The sequence below is a fragment of the Coenobita brevimanus genome, chromosome 49 (genome assembly GCF_032717465.1).
Source record: "Coenobita brevimanus isolate Jiangsu-jjx chromosome 49, ASM3271746v2, whole genome shotgun sequence".
Taxonomy (NCBI): domain Eukaryota; kingdom Metazoa; phylum Arthropoda; class Malacostraca; order Decapoda; family Coenobitidae; genus Coenobita; species Coenobita brevimanus.
The window spans coordinates 5981114-5991697 of record NC_137002.1 but is presented as its reverse complement, the minus strand read 5'-3'; the positions used below and the strand labels follow the sequence as shown (position 1 = coordinate 5991697).

Here is a 10584-nt window from a genome sequence, read left to right as displayed (position 1 = left end):
CTTTCCTCTTCCTTCTGCCTGCACACCAGGCAACCATTTACTACGCTGGGTGGTAACAATATAACCAAATTATGGCACCTAGTGGTTTAGTGGGTAATTAAGTCGCTCTGATCGGATTGAGCCTGTGTAGGTTTATCTCCAGGGGGTGGTTGGGGTTTCTTGTTCACGTAATGTTACTCAGGGATGAGTGAGGCTGGTCACTCTCATCCTGAATGTCAGGACCAACTTGCCTAGCCCCGGGCTCCTACGCTCCTCATGGGGCAACATAGGATTGGATAATGGATGGATGGAATAAATACAACGCAAATCCCATACTAATCACCCCTTATAGCAATGATAACTGAAATGTATATAATGATAATTTAAATGATAATGACGCAAGAGGAAATATTAAGGCTGCGATAAAAACATTAGCTCGCTTATTTCTTCATTTATTTCAAAGTTATCACAGTTATCAATATCGGCAAGACACTCACAATACGTAAAAAGCAATATATCAATCTTAGATCAATACACGTTATTATTTTGTGTTGTTTCCTCCAGTTAACATCATTTCACTTCCATACGTTTCAGCTTAAAAATACTGTACTAGGATTACCATATTTTGCAGCCTAAACTTAGTATTTTCTTATTTATTTATTTTAAGGGGAAAACTGCTCCAACTTAAGGGCAAACATTTATCCACCTTCACTTCTAACCAATTACGTTTTTTTTTTTTTGTATTACGTTTTCTTCAGTCTCAACTTTGTGTTGTATTTGTATTTAATGCCCATTCTTCCCAAAATATATAAAAAACTGATACAAATCGTAATTCTAATAACATATAACTTTATTTTACCGTACACTATTTTTTTTTTCGAAACACTTTTTCTGTACGAAGTCTGTTCCAACCTGACAATCCCTAATCCATTTCATACCTGGAAAATGCCTAATCCATTTTTAGCTCATTAATGGACGAGTGTATTGAGATTAGAGGGTCGGTCTGACTAGTAACCAAGGAGATTAATTCATACCTCAATAACTAAGGCCCACAGAATTTCACATAACCCTAGCTTGGATATTCAACATGTGAGTGACCTAGTATATGAGAGAGGAGGGGTTAAGTTGAGAGGAGGGCAGCGAAATGGCAGGCGACAGGGCGACATGGAGGCGATTTGTCTGTGGCCACCCCTCATGGGATTAAGGCGTCTGGCTATAGACAGATAGACAGAACGCAGTATCTTCTCCCACTCTCGAATCTTCCTTTAGCTTAATCCTGAACCCAATCTGATTTTTTTTTTCTTTGCGGATCCTTTGAATTACTTAAGATGTTGCAGATGACGCCATTACTTTCCAAAAGCCACAGGACCAGCGGGGCCGACCAGACCAGATGGGCCAATCACTCCAGAAGGACCGACCAGACCAGTGAAGCCGCCGTGGTGGTGGGCTGGGGGGTGGGCTGCGGAGAAACAATTTTTAAAACGAATTTTTGTGTTGAAGACGCCTCCATAACATTTAACACTTATCAGAAATACTATCAGTTGTACACACACACACACACACACACACACACACACAGGCACAGCAACTTTAATATCTGACTACAATACCTGGTGCCTGGTGGTGCTGGCGAGGTGGTGCTGGTTCTACAGGCTGAGGTTTGCCCCTAGCGCCACTGGTAAACTGGACAGGCCCGTCAGGACACACTTTGCCGGAGGGACCCACAGTGCAGCCGTTAGCATCCACGCCGAAGGTCAACTCCTGCTGGGGCGCATCCTGGAACTGGGCACGGGGTGGTGGGGGGAAGACTGGCCCTAAATCCTGCACCCCTTCCTGTGCTGGTGCATGTTGGACCTGAGGAGCCGCTGCGCACACCCCCACCACAACTGCGGCCACCTGAAGGATTTTTTTTTTTTTTTTTATGCAAAGAAGGAACCAAAGGACAGAAACCCGTAAGAGTGTTCCCTCCAAGAAAACGCAAAAATAGAGCCAAATTCCTGAGTAGACACTGTGGCGGGAAATTACTCATATTCACGTTGACCACAGGGATAAAATTTCATAACAGTTTCCTCTTACTCCTTTCAACCTCTCTCTCTCTCTCTCTCTCCCCCCTTTAAACAGACTTCCAGCGTTTGAGTCGTTCCCTTCTTATATATATAAAGATATATATATATATATATATATATATATATATATATATATATATATATATATATATATATATATATATATAAAGCTGATTTCATTTTTGAACCCTATATATAGTAGCTTTCACTGACCCCTTCGCTACAAGATTTCCTCTAAGATATATATAAAAATTTGGAGGTAGAAGAGAGAGAGAGAGAGAGAGAGAGAGAGAGAGAGAGAGAGAGAGAGAGAGAGAGAGAATCATGCTCAAAGTCGTGAAAGACATTTAACTTTATGCACGAACAGCTGGACACAATGCAAGATTTTTTGTTACATAATCTTTCTCTCTCTCTCTCCCTCCCTACCTCTCTCTCTCTCTATCTGCCTATCTATCTATCTATATATTTGCTGCACTGACCTGTAGCGGTCAACAAACTTATTTAAATAGCTAGCCCAATAAGATTCCTATATTGGTCCCACATCCCCCCTCCCCCCGCCATTTGTCACCTGGTTACGCCACTACAGCAGATGTAACAAGAGAAATTTCACATTTACTTAAAGTTTAAGATCCCTAACACACACACACACACACACACACGAAATATACAACACGCACACACTCAGGTACCATTCACATACACACACACATCTCAGTTTATGTAAGTGAAACTGAACATTTAAAGTGTCAGTATCCACAATCTCAATTATCTTGGGGCAAAAAAATACAGTAACGTTTAGCATCTGTACTCACGAGAACTTGCATGTTCGACGTCCAAGGGAGAAATACCATGGTTTGTGCTGTGGCCGTCCTTATATACCCTCGCAGGCCTTGGCGGGGTGGGAAAAAAGTGAGATTGGTTGCCTTACACACACACACACACACACACACACACACACACGCAATTTTTTATGTCAGCGTTCCGTCACTAGGGAAAAAAATAACGAATGATTTGCAATACTGACAACCAATCGGAATTTCTCAATCGATCTTTGCTTTTTCTCTCTCTAGATTAGTACTTTGTGTGTGTGTGTGTGTGTGTGTGTGTGTAAGGGGGGTTCAGGGAGTCCTTTCATTCAGTATACATGCAAGTAACCTTTATTTGTGTACTGATAATCTTGCTTTCCTTTAAATGTCTTTTACATCAAGCAACCTTTATAGTTAAGTGCTGCTGCTTTTTTTTATCATTATTTACAGTATCGTGTGTGTGTGTGTGTGTGTGTGTGTGTGTGTTAAATTTTATCGAATATGCAGCACAGTAGCAATGATAAAGGACTTACAACTTTCTCATACCACCCAGCAACAAAGAGAGAGAGAGAGAGAGAGAGAGAGAGAGAGAGAGAGAGAGAGAGAGAGAGATTTAAAAATGCAAGTTCCTGATGTATGAGTATGTCACAAGTGCAGTGTCCCTCCCTCTCATCTTTTTCCCTCCCTGTCTCTCTCTCTCTCTCTCACACACACACAGACACACACACACACACACACACACACACACACACACCTGGCGACCTTGAAATCGCCAGCACAGACAGGTTAGCCTAGCGGTGCCCTACTACCTCGCGCCATTTTTATAACACTTCCTACTTCCCTATATATCCTCTCTCTTCCTATCTGTATCTGACTACTCACAGACAGCCATTTCTTTATCATGTTCCCTTCTATATCTCTATTATTTATTTATTTATTCATTGCTCTTCTGTCTCTTCATATCTAACAACTTCTTTTCGTGTCCCCCCCCCCTCTCTCTGTGGCTCTTACAATTCTCTTATCGTATTCTCCCATGCCTCGATTTTTTGCGCTCTATTTTTTTTTCTCTCTTATAATCTCACACAACCATTCCTTTATCGTGATCCCCCTTTAATGGTTAGTTTATACGCAGTTTTTGATAAGTTACATTCGGGACTGCCTGTTTGTCGTGTTCGTTAGATAGGACTCCTCATATAAAACTTGTTCATAGTGGTTTTGATTATATGATTACCTCTCTTTCTCAATCATCTGTTTATTCTAAATTATTCAACTCCTTCCGTGTTCATCCACCCGTATATTTTTCTTTTTGTCCCATCTGGAGAGTAGGTGCCCGGGGCTAGGTTACAGTCTTGACATTTATGACAAGTGACCATCCTCGCTCTTCCCTGAGTTGCATTATGTTAGCAATACACCCGTCATATGGAATTAAACCTTTACGGATCCTTATGCCTCTTCTTTCTTCGATTTAGCTAACCTTGGCCTTTATTGTCGATCGTCGTTTAAGGAAACTCCCTAACACCTTTTCCTAAGTGAATTGATTTTGCTTATTACAGTACTAGTCCTGTTTTGTTATATAAATCCTTCAGACATGATTATAAGCAGCATAAATAACGTACAAAAAGGATAATATCCAACCATTTTCGAAAATAAATCGCTAAGGAAGAGGTATTAGGGAGGCTCCTTACTGTGTGTAGGTAACAGCTGAAGAATATAGCGTACGTACTGCGATAATTTAAGTCAACGATTGTAAATACACTTGCCAATAACAGAATGAGGATGTGAGACTGACTAGGAGAGACCAAAGGACGATATGGTGGGATGGGGTGGAGAGATATACTCGCATGAGTGATTAGTACGAGTTGGAGAAAGAGCAGCCTGACAGCGGAAGCCAGAGTGACATGGAGGTTAGTTTGTGGCCATACCTTAGGGATTAAGGCGCCTGATACAGAGAGATAGGCAGATGAATAAACTGATAGACTGACATGAATAGGCAGACAGATTGACAGATACGGATAAAGATTAAATATAGATAGCATAGCAGCTGATTTAGTTAAGGTAGTACAATATGTTTATGTCTGGTCTGGGAGAAAAAAAGTGGTGACGTGACATTAATATGATCAAGGCTGTAAGAAGCCACGAGAGAAGCCCCAGACACTTTGTATAGCGGTGCATGAAGGTAGTAGGCCATGTGATTTCAGGACCGGGTGGGGGAGGGGGGGCGTATTTCCCTATTTTTGGCCGATTAATGATTACGTATTATAAAAGCAACATGTTATTTACACAACCGTTTGGGACATATATCATCCATAAGCCTAATTGTTGAATTATTCAAATGAAAAGGGGGATGTGGTAATAAATGTTGAGGTAGTTGGTAGTCAGTATGAGTCCAAATGTGCTAGTCACCAACCCCCCCCTCCCCGCCGACTTCCAAAGCGCTGGATACGGACACGAATTTCGTCAATCATTTAAAAAAAAAAAAAAAAAAAAAAAAAAAAAAAAAAAACTAGTCAGAGAGAGAGAGAGAGAGGGGGAGGGGAGGGGCAGAGGGAGGAGAGAGATACTGTATATTTTATTCAGTGCCATGTCACTTCCTCCTAACCTTGGCAGGAAAGTTGAATGATGGGATGGTGTGGGTTATCTTCCACTACTACAACCCCCCCCCAAAAAAAAAAAAAAAAAAATCATCCACACCTCTTTTTGAGCCTAAGAGGTGAGGTAGGGCCAAATAAACAAATAAATAATAAATACATACATGATGGATACAGCCTTGGACAGACTCGTATTGGGAATTAAGAACAAGGTTTATTGATTTCAAGCAGGCCATTAATCAGAGAAGGAAGTCCCAGGTATACCCTCCCCTTTCTTGCATTTTAGGTGCTATGAGGCTACTTGGAGATAGTTTTGAACACTGATATTATTATAGTGTGTTTCCTCTAACTTGGCAAAGATCCCCAACCCCTCCTGGGGCAGTTGGTGGGCAAGGGTACTCATATTGGTGGGTTAATTTGACTAGTAACCATGAAGACCCACTTCTACCTCCTAAGTATGGTTCAAATTTCAAACAAGCACAACAGTATTCTAGGTGACAATGGCTTAGTTCGGTTGGATGTAAACAGACTACAGATGGCCAGGCAATGGAAACATGGAATAAAAATACAGATTTACCTTTGGCTGTGTAATACCGTTAGCAGATCATGACAATACTGACAAATACTGAATACAGGATATGGTATTTTACAGGTACTGACACCATACTGTGAAAAGAGATAGTATATGTGCAAGTAGAGATAGTATTAGTGCCCTCTGTGATTGGTGTGGGGGAATGAGGCTAAGACACACACACACATACACACACAAACTCAGATGCTTTTGAACACTAAACCTTGAAACATCATACCACAGACACACACATCCACCAATCATCCAATCCTACAATGTCCCATTAGAAGCATAGGATATCACGATTATAATCATAATCATCATCATCACCATCATGGCCTTTTTCTCCCCTAAGGATGAGGTGAGGTGGGGTCAACATAATAAGGAATGAGAAAAAATGATGGGGGAGACGGGAACAAATCAACATTAGGTGAATTGGGACACATATTCATTCACTTGCCATTCAAGACCCCAGAATCCTATAATACCGCTTCAGTTCAGTGACCATGTCCAGCTCATGTTTGTACACAGTAAAATCCTTATCAAATAAAGATATGACTCTAAGACACTCAAGTCACTCCTGTACACAAAAAATACTAAAACCCTGAATTCAATTTAAAAGTAAAAAAAAAAAGCTTAAGCTATGGTATATATTGTTTGAAGAAGAAGGAAAACTTATAGTATGGAATTTCTTGTGCAAAAAAATACAAAACTACAACTATTCTCATCCACAAAAGCTAAGACTACTGGTAAGTGAAAATGATGACATACTTGCTTTCAAGACCAGTAAAAAAACAACATACTGGGGCCACAACACCAAACCTCTGACTCTGTTTTGGAAATATGATGAAGCTTGTAAAAATAGGGCACTAATCTTGCTTACTAAATCATCAACTATGTGAGGTTTGGATAAGTTAGGTATGGTAAGGTAAGGTTAGGCTTGGTTAGAGTAAGTTGAGTTGAAGTTAAGTTAGACAAGGTTATGGCAGGTTAGGCTAAGTTACGTTAGGTAGGGTCAGGATAGATCATAACAAGTTAGACTTTCCATACCTAGGATGGTTAGTTTTATTTTGTTTAGGTCTTTCGTAGGTTTATTTACTGATTTCATGTGGGTCAATGGAACTCAAACACTACACAGGTCACTGAGGTTTGAATGTGCAGCCCAATACATCCCTTCCTCCCCTATGACTAGCCTACAACCCCTGCTACACAATAACCCTCTCACTGCCATGTACCCTGAGAGGCATACTAGCAGTCAAATGGTTAAGAAAATACTGACCAACACCACAATACAGACTATAAATGTACAGGGGACACTTTGCAACCTATTCCCATTTTATCTAAACTAAAAACAGTACTGTATACTCAACACTTTCTGCTGTCAAACTAACTGAGACTCGACAAAAAACCAGAGGGTACTAGAACACAAACATGAATATTGGAATGTGAACTGTAACACTGGAGTCTTTTATTTCAGAAAGTGTCAAGTTGTCTGTTTGCTTATCATGAAAATAGCATTCACAAAAAAGTAAAGTAACTGTAGTACAAAAATATTGGTTTTCCCCCCTCACTTTTTGAAATATACAGCATAAGTATAATAAATTTTGTCTTAAAGAATATCACTACTTCAAGGCACTAGTGTAAATCAAACACATACATATACTTAACTCTAACAAGTAATAATAATAATAATAATAATAATAAAACAGTTGTTACCTGGCAAGAATCAGAAGTCTCTTTTTCACACATAAACCTAGTATTATCATTTAACTCTCTCTACTGACTATGCCAGAATGTGACTTGAAATGACCACCCCAAACTATCCTCCTCCATACACTGTACTCCCCTATCTTCCCACCCAGTAACGGGTTGATCTGGCCCCAAATCCCATCCATCCTCAAGTTGTTCTATTTAGGTTAGGTTAAATTGTTAGGTCTGGTTAGATAGATCAGGTTGTTAGGTTAGGTTAGTAGGGATGAAACAACTGGGAATGGATTGACCATGGGACTGGCTGGACCTGAAAGCAACCACCACACCTTGCTCAATATCGGAACACCAGTAATGCCTCCTGGTGCCACTTTTAGTCTTACCCAGTGCTACACCAACTGAGCCTTCATCAGGTTTTAAACTAAATCTCTAAAAAAGCATAAACTCTGAAGCTCACACTAAGAATTAAAACCCATTTGAGCATCCACAATTCTCATTTCTCTATCTACATTATCGTATATTTCAGTCGCCCTGGGTAGTTTGTTCTTTGCATTTTAAAATCATCACCTTCCTCTTGAGCAGAACACAGTGATCTCAGCATTGTGGAGTATGGTTCTTATTACAGAGGTGAGTTAAGGTCTGGAAACACAGAGGAAAATTAAAATGTATTCTCTCTCACTTCTCTCTTTTCCCTTTTTGCTTTTATTTTATTTGTCTTTTCCTTGATGCTTCCATACTTTTTACTCCCCTTATAGTTTGTACACACCATAAAGCACAACCATAAGTTTTGAGATTAAAATTTGTACATAGCAACTTCTTCCTCAGACAAGAAATAAGCTCTTCCCTCAAAAGTCAATACTGTATTTTACTTACAGCTATCTTCTTACTGTGAATTAACACCAACTCTCAGTTAAACATGCTCACAGTTCGCCGTAGAGTTGCTTTGCGATCAGATACGCAGTTTTAATGTGCTTGTAACTCCAAAAACATATGTCAGAATATTGCATCATTTCTGTTTACTTCAATGTATTTGTCTTAAGGGGCATTCTCTGAGATTTAGGATGCTCCCCAGCACCTCTTCATTACCAGTTTATTTCTCCATGTGACACTTATTATTCCCCTGTGTGTAATGTATTCAACCTTAATAGTAAACAAAGCATAAATTACATATACCAGTAAGAAAATATTATGGTATAACATGCAAAACAACCTGCTATGAAAGTGGTGCTAGGGATTCTTCTAAGTCCACTTAACCCCACAAATTAAGTGAGTAATGTTTGTAATGTTTATATCAGACATACAAATAAGCTCACATTACACTCTTCAGAAGGATGATTTCTGTTTCTCATTCTTGCTACTCGTAGATGATTCTACTTAGCTCATGGAAGACCCCTTACAGCGAGTGCCTGCTTTCAATGCCCCTACTGCAAGCGATCTCTTCCTATGCTCGATGAAATGGTCTAGCAGTGGCAAAAATAATAAAATTGATATATAATAAAATGATATCACCATACTGAAGAGGTCTATTCCCATTTAAAGAACTATATTATACAAATACTCCATCAGGAATATCCACTACAATACCTCATTTTTGTACTTAACTGAGAATCTTTATAAACACACAGAAGTACTCTGTTAGCAGACCTATATATTAGGTACCCCTGTTTAAGTACATGACACAGTTTGTCTTTTTGGAATGTGACAAATCGTACAGTCTCCATTTTAAGTACATTCATGAACCAAGTGGCAAACAGGAAGAAAGTCAAAACGAAGAGAAAAATTACAGAAAGGAAGCTTTGAACATCATCATCTTCATCCTCATCCTCCTTATCATCATCCTGACCTTTTTTCCCACCTAAAGATGGGGCGAGGCAGGATTCAGAAAATGAGGAAAAAGAAAGCACAAAAGAGTGAGCACTATCAACAAAACACCCAAGGAAACGGGAGACAAGTATTTACAACAGAAATAAAATCAGAAGGATAAGTTAATGCCTTTAGAACCCCTCATGGAGGGATTAAGTCATTTAGGAATCACCCAAATATCATCATAATAAAAAGTTTAAAATCTTACCTTTTTAAGAGGCGTCAAAAAATCTTTTCTGAATCAAAATATTATCATCAACTTCCACAAAAATATATTCTATCATGTCTCTTAATACGACATGTTTATCTGAGACTATTTACTGCCCACCTACTTACTGATCCATTATCCTGTGCTTTAACCAGTTCCCTAGTTGCTTATCATTACAATCATCTTGGCATTTATCCCACCTAAGGATGGGAACAAATTACAGGACAAATAGTACTAGCTTTTTTCTTTTTTTTTCCTAAAAGAAATTTTTGTACAGAATCAGGCTTTAAATTTCACAGTTCAGAAACTGATGCTGTTAAAATGACCTTCTATTAACTTTTTTGTGAGCAGCTCTTTTGTTTCTAATCACTATGTACTTTCATATTTTTACATAAATTTTTAAAGGTCTTTTTATTAACTATTGTTATAACCATATATTCATCATCAACTTCTCTAATGTCAGGAAAGGCTATGGACCTGAAAATACTTCCACTGTTGGTGTTTTAACTCCTTCAGTAAAATGTCTTTTATATTTACTCTTGTTACTAATACATGATAATCAACTTATGGAAGACTTTTGAACCTGTGGGGTTATTTATGGCTTTCAATAACCCATTTTCAAACTGGTGTTCAAATAAAGCCTTCATTAGCCTCTTTCTACAAGAACTCTCCCCTACACAAAGTAAACTTATCTGGAGGCTGCAAGAGCATTGTATAATATAAATGCTGTCATATTACTGAAATGGTTAAATCAGTTGTTGTTGTTGTTGTTGTTCCTATTATTGGAATATGTGTG

General features: G+C 38.9%; 1 protein-coding gene across 1 annotated transcript; it reads right to left on the bottom strand.

Moving 5' to 3' along the window:
- Window positions 1-424: 424 nt before the first annotated feature.
- Window positions 425-2869, bottom strand: LOC145399480 (uncharacterized). Its single transcript, XM_080272087.1, has 3 exons — window positions 2858-2869; window positions 1590-1875; window positions 425-1438 (listed from the first exon to the last, which is right to left on the bottom strand). The coding sequence occupies exons 1-3, from the start codon at window positions 2867-2869 to the stop codon at window positions 1326-1328; spliced, it is 411 nt and encodes a 136-aa protein (XP_080128213.1). The 3' UTR covers window positions 425-1325.
- Between the last annotated feature and the right edge of the window lie 7715 nt (window positions 2870-10584).